Here is a 25,890-nt window from a genome sequence, read left to right as displayed (position 1 = left end):
GTAAAGTATGGAAGAACATCACAGAGCAAGTCCGAAACCCTGCGGCACCTACAGCAGCATACTGGTTGCGTGGCCAACCGCCTCCCCCAGCTGCCAGCTAAGGACCAAGAAGAAGAAGACTTTAGTAAGAAACGTTCAAGTTTCATTGCGAAATTTATATTTTTGTTTTTAAATAAATTTTTAGAGAAATCTATTAATTTTAAAGATTTTTACTATTAATATATATTTAGCATTAGCGTTAGTAGAGGCATTTGATGCAAGAAAGCAAGCTTATGCAGCATCAGCCAAAAAAAAAAAAAAAGAAAAAAAAAACCACTTCCACTTCACCCCTCTGTTCATTCGAAATACCTGTCCAGCTGAGCCTTAAACTTATTTAGGCTATCAACTTCCACACAAGGGATGGAAGTCTGTTCCACCAACCAACCACCCGCTGGCTAAAGGCAAATTTCTGCACGTCTATCCTACATCTGTCTTTCCTCAATTTGAATTTATGCCCTCTCAGGTGATTATTCTGAGCAAGAGGAAGAATCCCATCAGCATTGAGCATGCTCAAACCATTCAAGGCTTTATACACCTCTTGCACAAAATAAGCCTCTTGCTCAGAATAATCACCTGAGAGGGCATAAATTCAAATTGAGGAAAGACAGATGTAGAATAGATGTGCGGAAATTTGCCTTTAGCCAGCGGATAGTTGGTTGGTGGAACAGACTTCCATCCCTTGTTGTGGAAGTTGATAGCCTAAATAAATTTAAGGCTCAGATGGACAGGTATTTCGAACGAACGGAGGGGTGAAGTGGAAGGTTTTTTTTTTTTTTTTTTTGGCTGATGCTGTATAAGCTTGCTTTCTTGCATCATGTGCCTCTACTAATGCTAATGTTTCATAATATTAGGTGTATAAATTTAATGATTTTATATTATGACATTTAGAAAAAATGTACCGGCACATTATTCCGGTGCATTCCAGCCTGAATACACCAATGCAACCATCCTTCCTCAACTTGAATTCGTGCCCCCTCATATGTGTTGTCTCAGCAAGAGGAAGACAGCTGTCAACATTTAGCTTACTCAATCCATTCAAGGCCTTAAACACCTCAATCAGATTTTTCTGCAAGTGTCTCCAGATGCTGCAATTTGCAGAACTGAAGCCTTTCTTGGTAAGAGCATCCTTTTGTTCCCTTCACCGCCATTCCAGCAGATCTACATCCTTCCTAAAGTGAGGCCTCTAGACCTGTACTCAGTACATGGCCTCAGGGGTGGGCAGAGAGAGAGCATATGCTGCCTTAACCAAAAATTTGAAATAAAAAAAACGCAGGAGGCGTTGTAAAAAAACCTGGTCGCCCAGCCCCCCTTATGATGATACCTGGATACAGCACTGCATGGCCTTGTACAAAGGGTAATCATCACCACCTTATCCCTGCTTGCAAACTTATTGTATATCATTGACAAAATGCTATAAGCTGTCCTGGCAGCCTAGTTGTGTTCTTCCATACAATCTACTCTCAATCTCAACTATACATACTTTTTCATATTTACACTTATTTTTGTATATTAAGTCTATCTGGTGTCTGTATCATTAACTCTTAAATTAAATAAATTAGCTATTATACAATAATGTTCATCCCCAGAAAGCCTCAAAAACTACAGAAAACTTTGTCTTTGAGTGAGATGTTTTCTGCAGAGGTAATATCCATGAAATAAACTATCCCAACACTTTATTTGCCACGATAAATATTTTAATAAATGAACCATCACTTTACAATTTGTCCAATCCTTTACTGGGCTCTTGTGCACAAGAGCTTGGTAAAGGATTGGAGAAATTATTTATTTATTTTTTTTGATGTGAAACATCCTTGGGGTACCTCAACCAAGTAAATCTGATTGGCCATGAAAAATGCAACATGGAAGTGACATCGTATGCAGCTCCTGCCGGAGGCAAATTATCATAACTTGTCGCAGTCATAATTCCTGTAGCTGCCATTTGATTGTAGCCATTCAAATGGCTACAATTCAGTAGTGTAGCTAACCTTTTTCAGGTCCGGAGGCAAAGAACATGTTCGGGCCCTACTTAATGAATATTGCAAAAAGACGAGGAAGCCAAAGAGACGCCAGATCCCTAAAGGCCCGGAGGCAATTGCATTGCCTGCCCTGCATGGTAGCTAGCCACTGCTACAATTAAATGGGTAATTAGGATTGGCTTGGATTTCGCTAACCTCTTCAAAGCCAAGGATGTCTCACATAAAACCATCTATCGAATGTGCTCGGCACACACACTTTTTTTTTTTTTTTGTGCCTGACTGTTGTTGTTGTGGATGCTTTGTTTCCTAGCACTATAATTTGACAGATGTCACACAATTTTTTACTTAATAAACAGGACTATATTAACAAATTGAATAGTACTGTTCAAAATTAATCATAATCCTGTTCTAAAAATATGTTCGTAAATTGAACTGTTACTAAGATATTTAAAGAAGGAAGGAAAGATTGACTTGCCTGGCAAACAAATTGCCAGGCAAGTCAAGGACCAAGAATAATTGAAATCATAAGGGCTAGAAATAAACTTGACTTGAAGTGTTTAAGGTTTTAAAAGGGTTAAGTAAATTATATGTTGAAGGAATCTTTGCTATCACAACCTAAACACACAAAAGACAAATTTAAACTGAAAAAGCAGAATAGATGTGCAGAAATTTATCTTCATCCAGAGTGATTTTTGGAATAAGCTTTCACTTGACATTGTGGAAGTGAGCAACATGAAAAATTTTAAAGTAGGTTTGGGCAAATTATTCTTTTTGTTTTTGTGGGAAGGGGTTGGCTTTTGCTGTATAGGCTTTGTTTCATTGCATCCTTTTGTTAATATTGAAAAGAACCTGTTTGTTTAGAGATTTTCTGACCACCTGCCAACAGTTTTTCATGATTGGGGGGAAGAAGAGAGAAGTAGAAAAAGCAGAAAAGCACAAAAACAAGTTTCAATCAAAATGTTTCCAACATGGAATCATAGCCTGAATAACAAATATATGTAATCTTAAATTAAAAGAGAGTCATTTTGCAAAAACATTAGTTATAGCATTTATATCACTGAATAATCAATGTTTCAAAATGTGGACACTACTTAAATACATTAAACATTACACCATATAAGTGATCACACTGATATAGGATAAATGTAAAGTGCATTTAGCTTTTTCTAAGTTTTTGATTTTGGGAGAAGTTTTATTTTACAAATTGTACTCTCTTTGAATGTACAAGGCCAACAGAAGAAACAATCAAGAACAATCCAATGAATGCTAAATATTTATAATATTTAAATACTAAAAATAAGGTCCCTAAAAATTAATAATAAATAAGGGGCCTTGCAAATTATTTTCACCCAAAGTCCTTTATAACCTCTGTACAGTCCTGTCACTGTAACCAGGTGATAATGGAGTGCAGTTATCATTCCTACCTGTCAATAACATTAATTTTAATGAGAAGCAATATCACATGCCATTTATTATTATTAGCCATATGGTGCAAGGAAGCCTGAGGCTTATGCTACCCAGGCCAAAAAAATTCCTGAGTTGCCCTGAGAGAGAGAGAGAGAGAGAGAAGTAGAAAGGAATCACCAAGAAAGAGAAGAATGATGATATCCAGCTCAGGACCCTGGGTGTGCCAAGCCCATACTCACCAGATGTGAGCCCCTGGGGTGGAATTTTTTTTTTGATTGACAATATACTAAGCAAATGAATAAGCAGCACGTTTAATTTAAATGCAGGCATAATGGTACTCATGGCTACTTATCCTTTCAGGTTGCTCAATTATAAAAATAAATATTTTTAAAATTGAGCATCACCTTAGCAGGTTCTTGTTTACATGCAATGTTGTTATTATTTTTATTATTATTAATAGCGAAATGGTGCAAGGAAGCCTGAAGCTTATGCTGCACCAGGAAAAAAAAAAAAAAAAAAGTTCCCAGGTTACCCTGAGAGAGAGTCAAAAGTAGAAGGGAATCACCAAGAAAGAGAGGAATGATGATATCCAGCTCGGGACCCTGGGTGTGCCAAGCCCATACTCACCAGATGTGAGCCCCCGGGGTTGTGTGTTCTTTTATGAGTAAAAACAAGGGTTACAAATTTGACTTTCTCAAACTGCTGATGTCATGTCTAATCCAGTGTCTATTATGCAAAGTTGCTGCCACTAGTGTATATTTTGGTTGGGAAATATGGGGCTGCTTTTTTTCTGATTGAAAGTGGCAGCCTTTCTCATAATTTGCAAGGGGACGACCAATTTCTGGAACTGACCTTAGAGCAAAATTTATAGGTCATCGAAACACTAATCCAACAAGTGGAATGATAAAATCTGGCTTTCGTTATTAATTATTTTATAATTACGATTTCGCCAAAGATTTGTGCTAATGTTAACCTCGCTTGCGGCCCTTTTTAAGATATATTAACTTTAAAGGCCACGTGCAAAAGCATTTTTTTTTTTTTTTTTTGCACTGACTGCAAAAGCCTGTGGGATAACATCTGTCGTTACTGAATTAAAAAGGGCGAGGGGGGGGCGACAACTTCAGGATATCAAGGCATCGCATCCAATTTATTTTAGTTTATATTCAATACTTAATATATCATCAGTCTATTGTATAGACTGATAAAAATACAGTTAAAAAGAAGAAAAATAAAAACAGCACTCACCAGGAGGGCAATTCGAAGAAGACCTTGAGGTTTACTGAACAGAGTTTTATCCCATCCTACTATTACAGCAAATCTTACGGAAACCTGTTCACAGCTCACCGAACTTGAAGCTTGCACATTACCATCCAAACCACTAGTTCCGCCTGCATCGCTTAGTTCCTCAAGTTCATCTATTGTAATCGTCTTCAGAGTTGTTTCATCTATAAAATGCTGTTTAAAACTACACCGTCTTTTATTTCCCGCTTCTGAATTTAGCTTAATATCTTGCTTATCAGTACCATCTGAATGAGTATGAACGCGAACGCTCATTTGACCGCCATCTGAATGAATTCGCGTCCTGCATTCGTCGTCGCTCAATGTAATCACATGGTTTTCATCTTCTTTGTCTCCCATAATCATCAAGCAACCAAAATAAGAAACAGTAGCCTTGTTGCAGGACTCATTTATCGAAGTATCATTTCAGTCTTGTACTCTTGTTACAGCAAGCTGCACGCACCGAGCTGTCAGACATCTCGCATCTAAAAGCGTCAAGCTATAGGTAGGCAAAGCTATCGACCCAACCGCCGTCCGCATTAATCAATGTCCTACGACGGTACGGCTGAGTCAAGCAAATAAGGATTATTTCCTGTAATTAACAGGGTGGCATATAAATGGTAGTATTTCACATCCTATAAAGAATTCACTGTTGATCTGCAAAACGCAACAACGGCTTAACGACACTAATAGGTCTAGTTATGCGAAAAAATTTCATAGGGATACTATCGAACATCCCAATCACCATCCATTCGATTTCCAGTTTGCTCGCGCTCTCACTCCACCCACAAATACTTCAGTTTGGTGCAAAAATCGATAGATGTCGCTACTTGTCTGTTCTTACGACTCTGATCTTCAGTTGTAATCGATGTTAAGGTGAAATAACAGTTATGATTGTTTGATATTTGGTTAGTGTAGTGGATATTGTCAATTTAGATCAGTTTTGTATAATTCAGTCTTATAAGTAAACCGGGAGATCGTACCAGGTTATGTTTACTTCCTGAAGAGAAACTGGTCGGAAACCATATTTTTTTTTTTTTTTTTTTGCAATGTCTGAAAAAGATTTCGCACCCCTCAGTGCTGCTTGTGTCCGTGCGCTCAACGACAAACTTTATGAAAAAAGGAAAACAGCAGCATTAGAAATTGAAAAGTAAGTACGAAGTATTTGGAATTAATAATTATAAAGTTGATCCAGATTCCAATTTCTTTTCTCTCAGATGAGGCTAGGGCAAGGGGCGTGTATCAGTTATCAGACCAAGAAGTATACTAGTTGCTTTTTGGGCAAAACAGGAAACAAGTTTTCGTTGTCAGACGTTTTTAAATGTGAAGTTTTTTTTAAGAAAATAAAATTTCAGAAGCATGACTTAATGTCGTGCTCAGTCGGTGATAGCATTGCTTAAACTAGGTTTTCCCAGTCCTTTTATTTAAGGTAGCCCACTAGTCTTTCCAGTAGTGACGTCTCTGTGTTTCTTTTTTTTTTTTTTTTTTTTTTTTTTTCAATTCGGGAATCAAGTTTTCTATAGATAATGATATATCATTTTCTGTTTTGGTTTCGATTTACTACCGATTACGAGAGGTTAATTGTTTAACGTAATGTTTTCCAAACTTTTTTTGATGCTTGCAAAGTGCATATGAATGGCAGAAGAAAAGCAAGGAAATGGATGATTTGGGATCCCACCTAGAATTTTGTAATCATTTGACACCTCACCATTTTTGATCCTCATCTTTAAGTTCGTGGTAAATACAGTTGCTTGTAGCTTCTTATGTTTCATAACAAAAACATGTCAGAAAAGCTTAGCCATGCCATCTAAAATTGATTGTGGTATTTATTAGCTTTAAAAGAGGAAAAACACAACCAGGCACACCTAGTAATATGCTTACACATATTACCACGAGTAATATTATTATTATTATTATTAGCCATATGGTGCAAGGAAGCCTGAGGCTTATGCTGCACCAGCCAAAAAAAAATTTCTGTACCTGAGCTGGATATCATCATTCTTCTCTTTCTTGGTGATGCCTTCTCTCTCTCTCTCTCTCTCTCTTTCTTTCTCTCACACACACACACACACAGGGGTAACTCGGGAATTTTTTTTTTTTTTTTGGCTGGTGCAGCATAAGCCTCAGGCTTCCTTGTACCATATGGCTAATAATAATAATAATAATAATACCGAGAGAGAGAGGAGGGGGGGGGGAGAACAAAAGTCAGAAGTAGAAGGGGATCACCAAGAAAGAGAAGAATGATGATATCCAGCTCAGGACCCTGGGTATGCCAAGCCCATACTCACCAGATGTGAGCCCCTGGAGTTTAAGCATATTACTCAATAATTATATTTGGATCAATCAGTCACTATCAGCAGTTGACACTCCAAGAACCCAATTTAAAAAAAAGAATTTAGCCTTTAACAATGTCAGATCCAGATTGTTTTTTTTTTTTTTTTTTTTGTGGGTGAACAATATATGTATGCAATTAACAGTAATTGAATTAATATAAAACACACAGAATTTATTCCAGTTTGCTCAGGTTCTGGTTGGGAGGGGGATGATTGATCACCCCACTGCAGTGTTTGCAAAGCTTTATTTAGCTGGGGACAGTTTTTTTTTTTTTTTTTCCTCCCACTGTTTTTTGAGTCTAAAAATATAAATGCATTAAAAACAAAGAAATTTTTACTCTTTAATGCCGTTTATTACATGGTCCCCTTATAGCTTTTGACTTGCCGAATTCATAAATTTCACTCTCATAATGGATCATGTGATTATTTATATATTTTCTAAGCACCCCCCTTCCCCCCAAAGGTATAGTACTGGGCCACAGACTACACTTTGGAAAATGCTACCCTTCTGGGTGTGCCACTTTTTTTTTTTTTAATTTTGCATTTATTAATACAAAAATTTATATAAATGAATGAATAAGTTGGACCATATCTCAAATGAATGCATTCCATTTATTTTTGGCACTTATACAGTTTGTTTGTTATTTGGTTTTTAGGAGCATTAGCAACTAAGGCCATATTGCTTCGGGGATATGCAGTGGTCATTTCCTGCCCTTTCCGTATTTGGTGGTCACGGGCTCGAACCCTGGTCTAATCAAGAAGCGTGTGCTACATACTGCTGCTCCTGCCCACCTCACTACGGAGGCACGCACTTATACAGTTACACATGTGTGAAGAATATTATACAGTATGGAATGCAACAGCAAAATAAACTAGTTTGACCAGTTTGGTAATACAATCCATCACTAAATGATCAACAGTGACTGTTTGGATATTGAAAACTGAGAAGAAATTAAGAAAATGTACTGAGAAAGCTTATAGAGCAAGCAGTGATGGTGGGCATACAAATTCAAATGTGAAAAGAAAATACATGTTATTGTATTAAATACATGCTATTAATGACCCATCTCTAACAGAGTCTCTCCACTCCCTGTCTCATAGACATTCTGTTTCTGCTGCATGCTTTTTCTATAGATACTTCCATGGCCACTGTTCTTCTCATTGGCTTCTATAATTCCTACTCTTTCTTTAAAAGTAGTCCAAACACGTGCTGCAACCAGTCAACATCTTTTTACTGTCGAACTTCAATCTCACAGAACCAACTTCTCTTCTTTCTCATTTATTCATTCATTCAAATTCCATTTTCTGGAACTTCCTTCTTAGGTATTTCCTGAAAATTACAATCTACAGAAGTTCAAGTTTAATGTCAACAAATATTTTCATTCATCCTCTCAATCTCCAACCCATGCACAGTACTAAGTACATGTATCAAATTACTCAAAATGAAATAAATAATTAATAGATTAAAATATATTAATGAATTAAAATATATTATAAAAAAGATAATTCCACTGAACCTATTAAAACATGAAATGTAATATAATTGGAATGAACAGAATGAAGATAATTGTGAATGACTAACTTAATTATTTATTACATTTCTCACAGAACCAACTTCTCTTCATTTCTCACAGAACGAAGTTAAGCTTGAAGTCATTTTAGGATCGTTAGGAAAGTAGCACTTCACACACTATTCCAGAAATAGCATTGTCTGTGTGTGGGGAGGGGTGCATACTCATTCTGCCTGACATCAGCTAACAACAGTCTTGATTAAAGATAACAATCTTTAATCCAATCATCAATGGGAATTGAACCCAGGCCTTCCCAAATTAGTGGCAGATGACAATATATTGTGCTGACTAACCTCCCATGGAGTAAAGCACGAGTAGTGTGCTAGTGTGTTTTTTTATAAGTGCTAGTTCTGATTGATTTAATGTTAGTCGTGAAGGAAGGTATAAATTTTTCATTTGAGATTGCGCTAATAATTTTGGTGATCTTTTCCTTGGATTCATATGAGTAAGTAATGATCAGGTCAAGAATATTCTCAATCCTAATATCTCTGACATGCTGGTACAAATAATAATCATCTACAGGGGATCTTTGTTATCTGAGGATAATTGGTTCCAGAAAATTCCACTTAAAACAGGGACCAATTTTCATAATGTTTATTATTTAAATAAAACTAAATGCAACTAGGCATAATATTTTAAGAATTTAAGATTCTATATCTATATAATATCAGTGTAGATACACCATAGCCAACTCTTAAAGAAAAACTATGATAGTAGTGTGAAAAGCATCATTTCATCTATGTCTCATATTGTGCTCATCCTTCACAATGAGTTGCCCATGTATTGCACTACCTCGAATAAGTAATGCTTCACTAATAGAGAAGAGACTATTGTTACTTATTCTCAGTAGGTGTCACCACCCAGACAGCAGCGTTTCAAAACTAGTTGACTTTTCATTGTGGGGGTGGACAAGTATGCTCTTATTGCAAGTGAAGCGTTACTTATTCGAGGTAGTGCAATATATGGGCGACTTGTTGTGAAGGATGAGTAGATATGGTGTATCTACACCGATATATTATACAGTAAAGTTTATTGTGTACTTGTACATAGTAAAAAATGGATGAAGGAACTGAAAAATGAGAAAATTATTTTATTAGACAATTTTTATTATAATATGTTATACAGTGTAAGATTAAGTAAAGTTTATTGAAGTTACACTATTTTTCAGTTGTACGAATAAAAAATGAATCCAGAGTTGTTCGTGTTTTTTTTTTTTTTTTTTCTTGTCATATTTTTTTCAGATAAAATTGTCTTAGCGTTTAGTTGTCTTTAACTTCGCACTTAACATTTGTTGTACAGTCATGAAGAAGATCGTTCCCACAAAAAATATTCAAGTGCTTGGTCAATTTTCTCAAGGGAAAAAGCTTTAATTTTCATTCATAACCCAAGGTGAGTTTCCTCCCCATTTATTCCAATCAATCTGGGGCAGAGTGAAGTCACTCATGATAAGACATTCATGCTTGCTTGCCCATTCCATTTGCATGTAAAGATTCTCATCATATTCTTCCCAATAATTATGTAATGGACATGGGATAGTATTAGATACCCCAGCTGAACTCAACAGTTACTTTGCATCGATATTTACAAAAAAGAAAAACCCTTTACGTCAATGAGAAATTACGGGAGTAAAGTCGAAAAAAAAATTTAATTAATGATGTTGAAATTTCACATGTTTATTTAATGAAAAAACTTTCGAGCCTACAGACCAGTAAGGCTCCTGGGGTTGATGGCATATACCCTATAATCTTAAGGGAGGCAGCAAGTGAGTGTATTGAACCATTGAGGCTAATTATGAGAGCATCACTGGACTCGGGAGTGATTCCATTGGATTGGAAAAGTGCCAATGTGTCTCCAGTACATAAGAACAGTTCTAAGAGTGAAGTGGGAAATTACCTGCCAGTTAGTTTTATTTCAGTAGTAGGGAAAATCATGGACACAACGATAAAGGGTGGAATTCAGGATCATTTAGAAGAAATGGAATTCTGAAGGATACTCAGCATGGTTTTGTAAAGGGAAAATCATGTTTAACTAATCTGGTTACCTACTTTGACAGGGTCACTCATGAGCTGGATTTAGGGAATAATTTCAATAATGACTAATTTTATAGCTGAAAGCTTGAAGTACTGTTGATTATCTATTAAGATGCTTAGCAAAGCTTATTATCTTAGTACTCACCCTTGGGTATTACAATGGTGCTGTACTATGTTGAGTACTAAGATAATAAGTGAGTACTAAGAATCTTAAGGGAATAATTTCACTATTTTTTATTTGGATTTCAGCAAAGCGTTTGACTCAGTCCCGCATGAGTGGTTACTTTATAAGCTGGAACAGGTTGGAATCACAGAGAAAATCCTTAGATGGATAGCTGGATAGCTTCAGGGCAGGAGGCAGAGGGTTGTGATAAATTGTTATTCCTCAGATTGGGTTGATGTAAGGAGTGGGGTTCCCCAAGGATCAGTATTAGGACCACTGTTGTTTTTGATTTTCATAAATGACATCGATGAAGGGATAGAGCAGAGGTTCTCAAACTTTGTTGGTTCCCGATGCCCTTACTGTCCCAATAATTTTTTCACAGCACCCCTAGGCCAAAAGAAATACCTAACAATTGTTTTCGACCTTTTAATATATACCTATATAATAATTTTATTCTTTGTATAGAGGTACTAAATAAAGATCAATTATAGATCACCACAAAATTAAAAAGATATGGTACAATGGATATTGTACTGTACCCTTTGTATAATGAAATAAATATATAAATTTAAAAAAATATATAATAATAATAACTTTAATAACTTAAACCCAAATTACACAACACCCCAGTTGAAAACCACTGGGATAGAGGGTGTGACGTCTAAATTGCACATGATGTAAAGATTGGTAGAGTAGTTAATGATCACCACCAAGCAGAGCTTCTTCAGAGTGACCTAGATATACTTCAGGGATGGTCAGAAAAATGGCAGCTATGCTTTAAACCAGCAAAGTGTAAGGTATTGCACTTTGCTGGATAAAACCCGTGGAACAGTAACCCCAAAACAACTTATACATTTGGCAGGGTTGAACTAAAGCCGGTAGAGGAGGAAAGGGTCTTGGGTGTTACGATACGGTCAGACATATAGTTCTCTGAGCATTGTAGACTGGTTGCAAGGAAGGCCCATGGTGCCCTATCCATGATTTATCGAACAATTGCTAGTAGAAATAAGAACGTCATAATCCCACTATATAAGACTATTGTTAGATCATACTTGGAATACTGTGTTCAAGTATGGAGACCGCACCTAAAGAAAGACATTGTGCTTCTTGAAAGGGTCCAAAGATGGGTAACTCGCTTGGCAAGATTGGCATAAGGGTGTCCATATGAGGAAAGACTGACTGTGTGGGAGAAGACTTGATTGAGGTGTTTAAGGCTCTGGAGCAACAAAAGTACAATGAATGAGGATGAAATTTTCGCAATTATAAATGATTCTAGAACTAGGGGCCGTAAATTCAAGTTACGGAAGTAGGTGTTTAGACTGAATTGCAGGAAGTTTTATTTTAGCTAGTGAGTTATAAATTACTGGAATAAGTTACCTATATAGATGATTGAGGCTGACAGTTTGGAGAATTTGAAAGGTCAAATGGAAATGCATAGGTTGTTTATATCCTTTTCTTTTATTAATTATTTATTTTATATACTACAGGGTGTCTGAAAAATAATGGGGGTTTTGTACTAATGTTATGCAACATACGGCAAGCACCATGGCTGGAAAGGTGTTCAGATGAAGTCAGTAGAGCAGCAAGTTTATGGCAGGCGCCACGTTGCATGTGCAGGCAGTCAGCAGTGCACACAGCAAGGCCCCCTCTATAATAGCTGTTCAGTGGGACAGTCAGCGGCACGTTAGTTAGTCTGGCAATGACTACTGTTCAAGAGAAAGCTGCGTCTGTTTTGTGGTTGACAGAATGTCAACCTGTAATCAAGTTCCAATAGTATTTCAGATGAGAATATTACAAGGATCCACCACATGAGAACAGTATCTGTTGATGGTTTAAACAGTTTAAGGAGATAGGCAGTGTTGAGAAATCCATGGACCAGGAAAACCACGGACATTGGATGATAACGTGGAAGCAATACGGCAGTCCTCCATTCGCCAGCAAAGTTGACAATTGTGTCTCTCAAAATCGACTGTACACAATGTCGTGTGGAAAAGCTAAAGCTTTTTCCTTACAAAATTCAACTCCTGCATGCAATCTACCCCAGTGACAAACCGAGAAGAGATTGGAATTCGCTGCGACAATGAGCCAGGATTTTTAAATCATATCGTATTCTCAGATGAGGCTAAATTAACCCTTGCACAAAATGTGGAGCGTGCATGTCGACAGTTTGATTCCTAACAATGCTTCAATGTCATGATGCCAGAGGGCATTACCAATTGGAGGAAGTACACAACAGTAAAGCCAGCTTGCTATCAATAACTGTGGCAGATGCCTGTCAACATATAGTAGTAGTAGTAGTGGCATGTGATGCAAGAAAGCAAGTGTATGAGCTTATGCAGCATCAGCCAAAAAAAAAAAAAAAAATCACACCATTCCTTCCAAATGCCTGTCCAGTTCCTCCTTAAATTTATTCAACCTATCAACTTCCACAACGACAGATGGAAGTTTGTTCCAGCAATTAACCACCCGCTGGCTAAAGGCAAATTTCTGCACATCTGTTCTACATCTGCCTTTTCTTAATTTGAATTTATGCCCCCTTAGGTTCGTAATCTGAACAAGTGGAAGGATCCCATCAGAATTCAGCGTGCTCAACCCATTCAAGGCCTTATACACCTCAATCAGATCACCGCGCAGGTGCCTAGTCTCCAGCCACTGCAATTTGCAGAACTTAAGACTCTCATGGTAAGAGGATCCCTTCATTCCCCTCACCAATTTTGTTGCCCTTCTCTGTACACGCTCAAGTAAAATCTACATCCTTCCTAAAATGAGGCCTCCAGACCTGTACGCAGTACTCAAAGCGTGGCCTGACCATTGCCTATACAGAGGGACAATCACCTCCTTCTCCCTGCTAGCAAAATTCCTATATATCATTGACAAAACCCCATGACCTGTCCTGGCAGCCTGTCTGCATTGCTCAGAAAACTTCATATCTGACTGCACAATTACTCCCAGATCTTTCATTTTCTACCACCTTAAGCGTAGTACCATACAGTTGGTACGTTTCTCTGAGGTTACTTCTACCCATATGCAGTACTTTGCATTTGTCAAGGTTAAACTTCAGTTGCCACTTCTTAGCCCATCTGCTCAAATTATCTAGATCCTGTTGCAGTAGCACACTGCCATTACTGTCATTAACAACCCTGCCAACCTTTGTATCATCTGCATACTTCGACATTAAGCCTGATATACCTTCATCAATATCATTGATAAATATACAAAACAACAGTGGACCTAACACCGAACCCTGTGGGACTCCACTAATAACATTAGTCCACGAAGAGTAGCACCCATTGATTACCACCCTCTGTCTTCTCCCACTTAACCATCCTTTTATCCATTGTAGCAACTTACCCTTAATACCATTCTGCTCCAATTTGTACAATAGTCTTCCATGCGCAACAGTGTCAAAAGCTTTCCTGAAATCCAAATATATGATATCAAAATTATTTTTTGCATTCAGTTCCTTTGTAACCACATCATAAAATCCTATCAAATTTGTCAGACGAAACTTTCCCTTAACAAACCCATGCTGTGTCTGAATTATTGCTGCAGTCTTGTCTAGGTGATCCTGCAATGCATCTTTAACCAGTGACTCCATTATTTTACCTGGAACAGAAGTTAAACTAACTGGTCTGTAATTACTCGTGTCACCCTTCAATCCCCCTTTGTGAATTGGGGATACATTTGCACATCTCCAGTCAGTGGGAACCTCCCCTGAGTCCACGGATGCTCTCATAATTATGGCTAAGGGTTTGCTTTGTTGCTTTGCCGCCTCCTTTAATATAACTGGATAGATCCCATCCACCCCAGGTGCTTTTCTTATGTTTATCTTCAACAATTTCTCCTCCACTTTGCTTTCAGTTATTACAAAATCATTAAGTATCCTTAATGATTTTGTGTGAATATAATTAGGTTTAACCTAATTTGTGAAGTTTTTTTAATAGTTTTAAATAACTTAAGGATTCCCAGAAAGGAATCTTTAAGTTAATAGTGTGATAATTAACGGAGATTTCTTCATTTTTTATTTTTCAGTAAATAAATTAAAAAAACATTTTTAAAAACAGCTATTACTAGTTTCAGTTGTGTGGGGAGTAGATGATGAGCACAAATAGCTGAATTATGGGGGTGTGTTCAACACTACACTCCTAACGCATGGTTAAAAAAACAAAAACTTTTTTTCAAGAAATAAAAAAAAAATGTTGGAAACACAAACTACACAAAAAAAATTTGTGTAGTTGCACAGGACCTATCAGGTCCTGTGCAACTGTTTGTGTAGCAATTCCAGACATGACCACTAACAGGTTATGTCATTAGGAAAGTGAATGCATTATGTGATTTGATATTGCTTATCAGAGCAGGGGGGGGGGGGTTCAATGTATCCAGCTACCAACTTCAGTAACATCACAGAACTGACTTGCCCAATCAGTCATTCTCTGTTCAGCATATAATTCTGTTGAATTTGAATGTCTTTGAAAACTTTTAAATGCTCAGAAAGGAATCTTTAAGTTATTAAACTTGACTGGAAATATTTAGAAAGAAATCCTCTACTTGTACTGTCAAATGATCTCATTTGCCTTTAAGAGAATCCAAGCAAAAAGGGTGATATTGCTCTTTTGTTATGCATTTAGTTCTTTATAACTTAGTGCAAACTGGTCTTGCAAATTACAGTTTTGTGGCTGTTATCAGTTATCTGAGCCAGTTATCAGTTTGATTTCATTTTAGAATAAATGTGGGAAGAGCTATTTTAAAGTGACAATATAAGAACATCTAGATTAAATGTGTGATTAATCTCCATGAACAATGACTTGCTAATGCATACAAATTATAGATTTAATTCTACACAACCAAAGTTTTTGCTGCATTGTAACTGGTTGTACAGCTCAACTGTATGTATGTATGTATGTACGTATGTGTGTGACAAGTTTTAATGTCAGAAAAAAAACAGCTTAGTAATGTTTGTTATTATGTATGAGAAATTAGTTAAATTTTTCCGAAGTACATTATTGAAATCAAAATGCCATGCAAATTGATAATGCTTGCATATACAATACCTCATTATAATTATTCCTTAAAATAACAATTAATTTTTTTTATTATTATTAGCTATATGGTGCAAGGAAACCTGAGGCTTTTGCTGCACCAGCCAAAAAAAAAAAAAAATTTCCTGAGTTACCCAGAGAGAGAAGGGAATCACCAAGAATATCTTCCAATGTGAAAGTTTGTTTTTTTTTTTTTTTCCTCTGAAGCGTATGAATTAGCATTAGTAATGGCAAATGATGCAAGAAAGCGAGCATATACAGCATCAGACAAAAAAAAAAAAAAAACACTTCCCATTTCACCTATTCATTTCCTCCCAGGGCCGTACTTATAAATAGGCCCATGAGGTGCTAGCTTCGGGCCTCAAAATAGAGGGTCCTTTGTGATAAGGAATTTTTAAAGCGATTTCTTTTTTTTAAGAGCTTTTTTTAAGACAGCTGAAATTTACTGAAAATGTGGATGACTCATTTCTCTGAAAGAACAGATTAATTTCCACAATAAAGGAAAATCACTCTTTCCTAATTCTCTAATAGGGTATAATAGTAGAACATAGGCTGACCACGGCATATTATCCACGTTGGGAATATGCCTTAATCTTTTCCACTGGCTATGAACAAAAGAAAACAATGACCAGTGTGACTTCTCGGTATAGTGTGTGGGAGAGGTGGTTGTAAATGTATTACAAACTGTAAATTGCAGATTGTTAACCCTTATGGCTCTTAATTCGTACTTTCTACAGCTCTATTGCCTAAAGGCCAGAGTTGCAAACAATTTGTATCCCGTCTCTCTCTCGAAATCCATAACAAACGCAAGCGGGGAATGGTCATCATTTTCTGTTCTCAGACGAGTAAAAACTATTTGAGGAATAATTTAATTCAAGATAAAATGAGTAATTTGTCATTGTTATTTATTGAATCTGAACTAGTAAACGGCATTAATTACGATGATTTAATAGATATTTTTGCCAGAGCAAAACCAAGAAAAAAATATTTATGCACATAAATTGTATGAACTCATAATTTAGCTATTGCACCTGCTATTATTTACTGCTAACAAACAACATATGGATGTTTTAATAATATTTTTGTAATACAATATTTGATATTATTTATATATGCAAGTTTGGTTTTTTTTGGACTGGTATCCTAAACGGGGACCCTCGCAAGAGCTTAGCTACCTTGGGCCCCGAGAAATGTAAGTACGGCCCTGTTTCCTTCAGTAGTTTGTCTTATTTAGTTCTTCCATGAATTTATTTAATATATCAACTTCCAGAAAAACACATGGAAGTTTGTTCCAACAATCAACTACCCACTGGCTAAAGATAACCTTCTGCACATCTGTTCTGGAACCTTTCTTCCTCCGTTTGAATTTGTGTCCCTTGTGTATGTAGTCCGAGCAAGAAAAAGAATCCCATCAGCATTGAGTTTCCTCAGTCCTTTCAAAACCTTAAACAGCTCAATCAGATCACCTTGCAGGTGCCTAGTCTCCAGACCCTGCAGTTTGCAGAACTGAAACTCTTCCTTGGTAAGAGCACTTCACCGATCTCATAGCCTTTCTCTGCACTTGTTCCAATGGCTGTGCATCCTAAAATGAGGCCTCCAGACCTCATTTTAGGAAGGTTGTACAATGTGGTAATCATCTCCTTATCCCTTCTAGCAAAATTCCTGTATATCATTTACATAACTTCATGAGCTGGCCTGGCAGCCTGATTGGATTGCTCAGAGAAGTTCATATCTGACTGTGTAATTGCCCCACTATCCTCTACCCAGATGTAGTACTTTGTATTTATCAATGTTTAACTTCAATTGCCATTTCTCAGCCCATAGGCCAAACTTTCCTAGATCCTGTTCGAGCATACTGTCATTTCTTTCATTAACCACCCTGCCAACCTCTGTGTCATCAGCAAACTTGGACAAGAAGCCTGATATGCCTTCATCAATACCCCTGATAATATAGAAAACAATAATGGGCCCAACACCACACTCTAGGGGGGACTTCACTAATAGCATTAATCCATGAAGAGCAGTGCCCATTGATTACCACTCTCTGTCTTCTTCCATTCAACTATCCCTTTATCCATAGAAGCAACTTGCTCTTAATGCCATACTGCTTCAGTTTGTACAGCAGTCTTTTATGTGCAACAGTATCAAAAGCTTTCCTGAAATCCTAGTACAGTGAAACGTCCCTTTAACGGACAGCCATGGGGAACGAAAATGTGTACGTTAGAGAGAAGTGTCCGCTAACAAGAAGTCTGAGGGAGAAAAAAAAAAAGAAAGAAAGAAAAATCGTTAAACGTTTAATGTAAAATTAAATTAAAATATATACAGATTTTGAACAATATTTTTGTAAATAATATACAATTACATACACAAGAGATAAAGAAAAATCGTTAAACGTTTAATGTAAAATAAAATTAAATTATATACAGATTTTGCACAATATTTTTGTAAATAATGTACATACAATTGTGCTATGCATATTATGACTTTATCTTAAGAAAAATACATACAGTAATCACTTATTTTCTTCTGCACCTTCTTCCGGCTGATAATTTTGTTTTCAACATTTGTTTGGAGTGAAGAAACCATCGAAAGTCCTTCAGTATCTTCTTCAGCGGCGAAAAACATTTTTAAACGATTGATTTGTATGAGCGCTTCTTCTATTTTCATCGGTGGTTCGTCGTTAATATGTTCTTCGACAGAATGACCACCTTCCATTTCTTCATCCTCATGAGGAACTTCTTGAAAAATATCGATGATAATGTCGTTGATATCTAGAGCACCATCTTCTGTAGTGAGGTTTGAGTCTATATCTTTGTAGCCAGGGTCACTTGTAGCGGAAGTATCGTACATTATCAATAGATGTTGAAGTTCTTGTTTTTCTTGGTACGTACTGCACATTGCTGTTCACAACTTCAGTTTTTGCGTTTTGAGAAGCCAGACTGTACAAAACAGTTCATGACAGTTTGTTTTCTAATTGCGTTTACTGAAGAGGAAATCCATTGAATCGCATCTAGGATGCTGATTTTCTTTGCAAGGTCATTCGCACATGTTACATCGTTCATGTTTGCAATGAGATGTCTTAAAACACGTTTTCTGTAGTGAAGTTTAAAATTTTTTATTATCCCTTGATCCAAGGGCTGACACTCTGCAGATGTGTTTGGTGGCAGAAAAACGATTTGAATGTTGGACAATTCAATGTGCGGGTGAGATGCAGCATTATCCAGCATTATCCATGAAACGAATAATTTTTCTGTTTTGACGAATCATGTTTTGGTTAAAGTCGCTCGTGATATCTCGTGTCATCCGCGCTTTTTTATTAGACTTCAAGTCAACATTCAAAAGATTCAACTTTATGCCCTTGAAACAACGAGGATTTTGTTTTTTTCCTATAACAAGAGGTTGTTCAAAGTCTCCCAGCATATTTGTACACAATAGTACAGTCAAGCCTTAGAAATTTTTCCACCCTGGCACTTTTCGTTTTTTAGACTCATTGTTTTTTCAGGAAGAGCTTTAAAAAACAACCCTGTTTCGTCACAGTTGTAAATATCCTTAGCTTCAAAATCATGACATAAATCTTCCAATTTGACGGTCCACTCTGTTACAACCCCAGTATCAACAGATCCACCTTCACCACTTACGGTTTTCCAAGAAATTTTATGCCGAGTTTTGAACTTGTCTAGCCATTCCACAGAAGCTTTGAACTCATTTACTCCCATAGATTTCGCAACCTCCAAAGCCTTTTCCCTAATAATAGGCCCATTAATGGGAATTTTTTTAGCACGTGCGCGACAAAACCACTCATACGTAACATTGTCAGTTTGAAGTCCAACAGTTTTCGGGAATGATTTTTGAACCTGATCATTTCAGTGTTGCCAAAATTGTTCGAGCAGTTCATTTTTTTCCTTTAGGATGTCGCTTACCTGCGTCTTCCCGATTTTGAATTTTGCAGCGAGATTGCGAACACTATTTTTTTGCCAATCATACGCATTAATGAGTTCGACTTTATCTTTTAAAGTTAAATGTTTATGAGAAGACATTGTGCACTTCACAAGACACTGAACAAAACTGAAACTGAAAAGACGAAAGGCTGACCATATCTCTTCCCCCCCCCCCCCGCACACACCGAATTCATCAGAAGTTTTACACGTGCCTTAAAATTCTTGAAAAGGGCAATATGTGGAAGAAAAGTGCCTAGGAAAAGGGCCGTGAGCTCTCCCGCAGTCCGTTATGGGGAGATCAAATTAAGTGCTAATCTGAACGAAACAGTGCAGATTGCCTGTCCGCGTCCGTTACAGAGAATGTCCGCTAGACAGAAGCTGCAAACACGTTAAAACCAATGGAGGTGAGTTGGGGAATTTGAAAATGTCCGTTGTAGAGAGGTGTCCGTTAGGAGAAGTTTCACTGTACTGTATTTGATATCAGAATTATTTTTTGCATCCAATTGCTTTCTGACCACATCGTAGTATCTAATTAAATTGTTTAGACAAAATTTCCCCTTAACAAACCCATGCTGTGTCTGAACTTTAATTGCAACCTTGTCTAGATGATTCTGCATTATTTATTTTAACAGTGACTCCATTATTTTTAACTGGAACAGAAGTTAAACTGACAAGTCAATAATTACTCATGTCACCCTTTATGAATTGAGGATACATTTGCACATCTCCAGGCTGCAGGGACCTCCCCTGAATCAAAGGATGCTTGCATAATTATGGCTAAGGGTTTGCTTACTTCCTTTCCTGCCTCCCTTAATATAATTGGATAGATCCTATCCATCCATCTCAGGTGGATGGGATCTATCCCCATTATATTCTTCCACTTACCTCTCAGTTATTACAAAATCATTTAGTTCTCTGTTAGAGCTTTATAAACTTCTGACATCCCCTTCAGAATTCTGAAGGAGATGTCAGAATTCTGAAGTGTTCATCAAGAATTCCTCATCTGTGAATGTAAATGCGGAATGCTCATTCAGTTTGTCAGCAACATAAGTGGGGTCATCAGCAGTCGAACCATCGATACCTTGGACCAATTCAATTCATCCCCTTCCTTCTAGTGTTTACTTAAGCAAAGAAGTCTTTGCTAAAGATTTCTTCTAATCTGCGTTTGCTTGCCTAACTTCGTTTATTACTCTTTGCCTCTGCCTCACTTTAGGAAGGATGTAGATCTGTTGGAATGGGTGTAGAGAAGGGTAACCAGGTTGGTGAAGGGAACAAAAGAGTGCTATTACCTATAAAGTCTTCAGTTCTTTAAATTGCAGTGATTAACATTCAGTAAACTGAATGTTAATGTTATTCTTCCACTTGCTGAGACTACACACATGAGGGGGAATAAATTCAAGTTGAGGAAGGATATTTGCTGGATAGATATACAGAAGTTTTGCCTTCAGCCAACAGTTGGTTGATTGTTGAAACAGGCCTCCATCTATTGTTGTGGAAGTAGATGAGTTGAATAAATTGAAGGGAGAACTAGACAAATTCTTGGAGGTATGGACGGGTGACGTGGTTTTTTTTTTTTTTTTTTACTGATGTTATATAGGCTTCCTTTCTTGCATTGTTTTCTATTACTATTGCAACTACTACTACTGTACTTGATTATAGACTAGTTTATATCTACCGTAGGCTTCTGTAGCTTCCGTAGGTTCACTTGATAATTTATGTGCATCCCATGCATTTTTCATCTCTGCCACAAGTAGGAGTGTATTATAGGCCTAATAACTCGGATGATTGTAATGAACAACTGTACAGAGAAATACAGGGAAATACAGAGAAATATGGGCCAGTCTATATAATGGGGGATTTTAATTTCCCAGATACTGACCAGAATTGTGGGTTGGTCACTCGCACACTAGCAGGGCTTTTGTGGATTTATTGGATGATTGTTTTATACAGCAACATGTTCAGGAGGCAACTAGAGGGAATAAATATTTGCAGTAAATGGATGGGTGAAATAGGAAGGGGTTTTTTTGCTGATGCTATATGAGTTTCTACTAATGCTGATGCTGTGTAATGCTTCTACTAATGCCGATGCTTTGCCATCCTGGGCAATTCAAAAAAAAAAAGAGAGAGAGAGAATTTTGGCATAACAAGAATTTTTCCATATTTAAGTAATATATGCCCTAAAATTGAAAAAGAAATATTTAAATATAAAAGTTTCTGTTAGGGAAGTGGAACTCCTGCTAAAGGAAGGAAGGAATGGCAAATCACCTGGACCTGGAGGAGTTTACATGGAACTTCTGAAATATGGAGGAAGAGGAGTGGCTGTTCTGATACAAAAACTGTTAAATAGTATACTGAGAGGAGAAGAAATACTGAAAGAAATGATAACAAGGATATATTACATCAATTTATAAGAGGCGCCTCCGTAGCCAGGTGGGAAGGAGAAGTAGTGCGTAGCACACGCTTCTTGATTAGACCAGGGTTCGAGCCAGTCACCACCAAATACGGAGGATGTGGAAAGGTCAGTGAATAACCACCACATATCCCGGAGCAATATAGCCTTAGTTGCTAATGCAACTAAGGCTATTTATAAGAAGGGCGATCGGAAAAGCTGTTCAAATTACAGAGGAATATACGTCCTGAACCCGCTGTTAAAGATCCTTGGAAAATGGATCAGGAACCATTTAGAAGCCTGAATCGAGGTATCAGAACAAAGTGGTTTTTCAGCTGGGAGTTCATGTATAGATCATATCTCAACAGTACGACGGATCCTTGAAAAATGCCAATCAAAAGGAAAAAAAATCTTTATGATTTTCATTGACCTTGAAAAGGCATATGACAGTGTTCCAAGAAAACTCTTATGGGAAGCACTGAAAGAGGCAAATATGGATGGACAACTGATTAACATTATTAAGGCAATTTACAGGAATAATAGATGCAGAATTAAAGTGGGATCAGCTTTGTCACCTGAATTCCACACTTCAAAAGGCTTATTACAAGGTTGTTGCATGTCACCAACACTTTTCAAAATTTATATCGACATCTGCCTAAGATCCTGGTCAAAAAAAATGTAATAAAATAGGATTGCCGATTAATAAGAACACCTATATTCACAATTTACTTTTTGCAGATGATCAGGTGGTGATAGCACAAGATTCAAAGTATGCATGTCGTCAATTGTTTGACGAATATAAACAATGGGGTCTAAAAATCAATTTTAGCAAGACTGAAATGTTGTCTTCAGGGCCAGGACACGTTCTAAATATTGCAGGTTTTAAAATCAAACAAGTCGATAAATTCAAATATTTGGGATCAATCTCACAAAGCGATGGATCATCCCAAGCAGAGATCAATAAGGGAATTACAGACGGCAGAAAGGCTATCGGCATGTTAAACTCTGTTCTGTGGAGCAAAAATATCCTAAATAAAACAAAGAAACTTATATTTCAAACGATTGTACAAAGTCTTCTATTGTATGGAGCGGAAACCTGGACATTGAATAGACGAGCGGAAAACAAATTACTCTCCACAGAAATGGATTTTTGGAGACGCTCAACAGGAATTTCTAGAAGAGACAGAAAATGGAATGAAAACATAAGGGAAAAAAGGAAGTGAAAAAGACTATTATTGACACCATCAAAGAAAAGCGTCTAACATGGTATGGACATGTAAAACGGATGCAAGAAAACAGATATCCAAAGGCTATCCTGGAATGGATACCTCCTGGAAGAAGGAGAAGAGGAAGACCTAGGAGGACATGGATGGATGGAGTACGGGAGTGCATGACAGCCCGAGGCTTAACCGACCAAGACACCTTGAACCGCACTTTATGGTGGGAAAATACTAACAAGAAATAACTTGTAGGCTGAGGAAACCCATTGTAAATGGAAACACTCCTCTTGAAGAAGGATATTTAAATATAATAAATATTTATTTTTTAGAATTACACATTAGTAGAGTTTAAGCAAGCTCAATGCTGATGGCATTCTTCCTCTTGCCCAGATTAATTGCCTGAGGGAATATAAATTCAAATTGAGGAAAGACAGTTGTAGAATAGATGTGCGGAAATTTGCCTTTAGCCAGCAAGTGGTTGATTTCTGGAACAAACTTTCATTTGTTGTTGTAGAAGTGGACAGCTTAAATAAATTCAAGGCAGAACTAGACAAACATTTGGAGTGAATGGATGGGTGAAATGGGAAGAAGGGTTTTTTTTTTTTTTTTTTTGGCTGATACTGTATAAGCTTTCTTTCTTGTATCATATGCCTATGCTAATGGTAAGCTCATCAGTTCATCTGCTATCTATTTAGGCCTGTACCTTTGGAGAATATTTTTTGGTTGGTATGAAAAGCCTAGCAGCTTCTATGATTAATTCCTTGAATGCTTCCCGTTTCAAATTTTCTTATGGTAACATTATCAGTTGGACCCACTATTTAAATTTATAGAAACCGAGTCCATAGTAGTCACCTTTGCAAAAGCAAAATTCCTTCTCTGTACCCCTGATGGTAGTTACCTATTTAAGTAAATGCCACACCTATATTATGTGATCACTGTCACATACTGGTTCTTTAATCTGTAGATTCTTGATACATGAATAATGACTGCTGATAATTAGCGCAAGAATATTACTCCCTCTTGTTGCCTCTGTAACATGCTGTTGTAGAAAACAATGTAAATCCATAAGTCTTTCTAATGTGTAAGTGACCAATTCACAAGTTCCAGTCAATATGGGAAGTTAAAATCGCGCGTGTGTGTTTTTCTTCATCTTTCAATAAGTGAAGGTGCCAAAGAAATAAAGCATAAAATTTCAAATAAATTTTTCTCTGTGATACTGTTTAGGTATGCATTTAAAATTGACATTATAACACATATGACATTTTCTGTGACTTGGTTTTCATTTAACAAATTGAATTTCAAACTGTTATTTATATTTGTAACCACTATCACTGTCTTTTAATCATCGTAATGTTTACAGATGTAAATAATTTCTGTTTTTAGTTATGAATGGTATTCCTTCTGCTTTTTCAAACTGCTCAGCCAATAAGTATTCCTCTATGAAATCTGGAAAATTTTAAAATCCAACACTCTCACTCTCATTCCTAGAAGTCGCTGGATTTTAAACAGTTTACCGTATGTATTTTTCATTGCGTCGTGTATTGCCCAAGATAGACTTAATTCTCTTGTATTATGCATATTGATTGTAATAATATTTGTTTCAGAATGGTGAAAGATTTTCATGCAGTTGGTAATACTCTTCAAATCAAAAAACTGCTTCAAGTATTAGGTCAAGATTTCACCTTATCGCATAATCCAAACAGCCGTAAAGGTGGTCTCATAGGTCTAGCTGCCATGGCAATAGCTCTTGGAAAGGTAACTTAAGAATTACATCATATTTGTTTCATGAGTTATCCACGAATTATTTTCAATTTAAGTTTTATAATAACTTCCATTTAGGGTTTATATAACTTCATTCATGAGTTATTTTCAATTTAGATTTTTAAAAACTTAGTATAGGATATTATCAAATATTAGAATATATGTATCAGATACAGGGCAAGCTGTTAGTTTACCGAGAAATAATTTGCATAGTTTAAATATTGAAGTCAATTTCATAATGATATTATTTTATTAATACAGTATTAATATTATATTTACATAATATTATTAGTGACATTTAAATGAATTGTTCAAACTGTTTTTGATCCTTTACTTGACAAATATAAAGAGAGAGACTAAAAAACTATCAGTCAAGCACTTAAACCTATGATGTTACTGCCTGTACACCCATGTGCCAATCAGTATATCATCTGTTATGACTACGTACTAATCAGTTTATCGTCTGTTACTTCTACTTGTTACTCAATCAGTGGATCACATGATCTTATTTGCAATTGCAGTATACAATGTTAATTTTGTGCATATGACCTGTGAATTGTGCAAATTATTGAAATGAACCATGTTTTTGTTTTGCCATTAGGGGGGTTTTTTTTTTTTTTTTTTTCTTCAAACTGCCATTAACAATTTTATTGAAAGCCAAGCACTGCAGATATAGCATAGAAAATATCCAATTTTATTATAATTAGGTAAACATGGTTGTATCTTGAAGGCATAACTGCATTTGT

At 36.6% G+C, this 25,890-nt stretch overlaps 2 protein-coding genes across 3 annotated transcripts in view; one reads left to right on the top strand and one right to left on the bottom strand.

Annotated features, from left to right (window-relative positions):
* The window catches only part of LOC150080925 (uncharacterized), a 102,280-nt gene extending 96,852 nt beyond the window's left edge, over positions 1-5,428 (bottom strand). For both annotated transcript variants that reach the window (XM_090381464.1, XM_090381465.1), the window contains exon 1: positions 4,668-5,428. In XM_090381464.1, the coding sequence (XP_090237590.1) occupies positions 4,668-5,066 (399 nt within the window). In that variant the 5' untranslated portion in view covers positions 5,067-5,428. The remainder of the gene's footprint in view (positions 1-4,667) is intronic.
* A 321-nt stretch (positions 5,429-5,749) lies between these two features.
* Positions 5,750-25,890, top strand: part of LOC150080924 (protein VAC14 homolog) — a 247,387-nt gene continuing 227,246 nt past the window's right edge. The window contains exons 1-2 of the mRNA XM_090382035.1: positions 5,750-5,850; positions 24,988-25,138. Coding sequence (XP_090238161.1) covers positions 5,750-5,850; positions 24,988-25,138 — 252 coding nt within the window. The remainder of the gene's footprint in view (positions 5,851-24,987; positions 25,139-25,890) is intronic.

This window comes from Mastigoproctus giganteus, chromosome 9, assembly GCF_048544385.1.
Source record: "Mastigoproctus giganteus isolate SK-2022 chromosome 9, ASM4854438v1, whole genome shotgun sequence".
Classification (NCBI taxonomy): Eukaryota; Metazoa; Arthropoda; class Arachnida; order Uropygi; family Thelyphonidae; genus Mastigoproctus; species Mastigoproctus giganteus.
The sequence above is the reverse complement of the archived record's forward strand: the minus strand, read 5'-3'. Positions and strand labels throughout refer to the sequence as shown.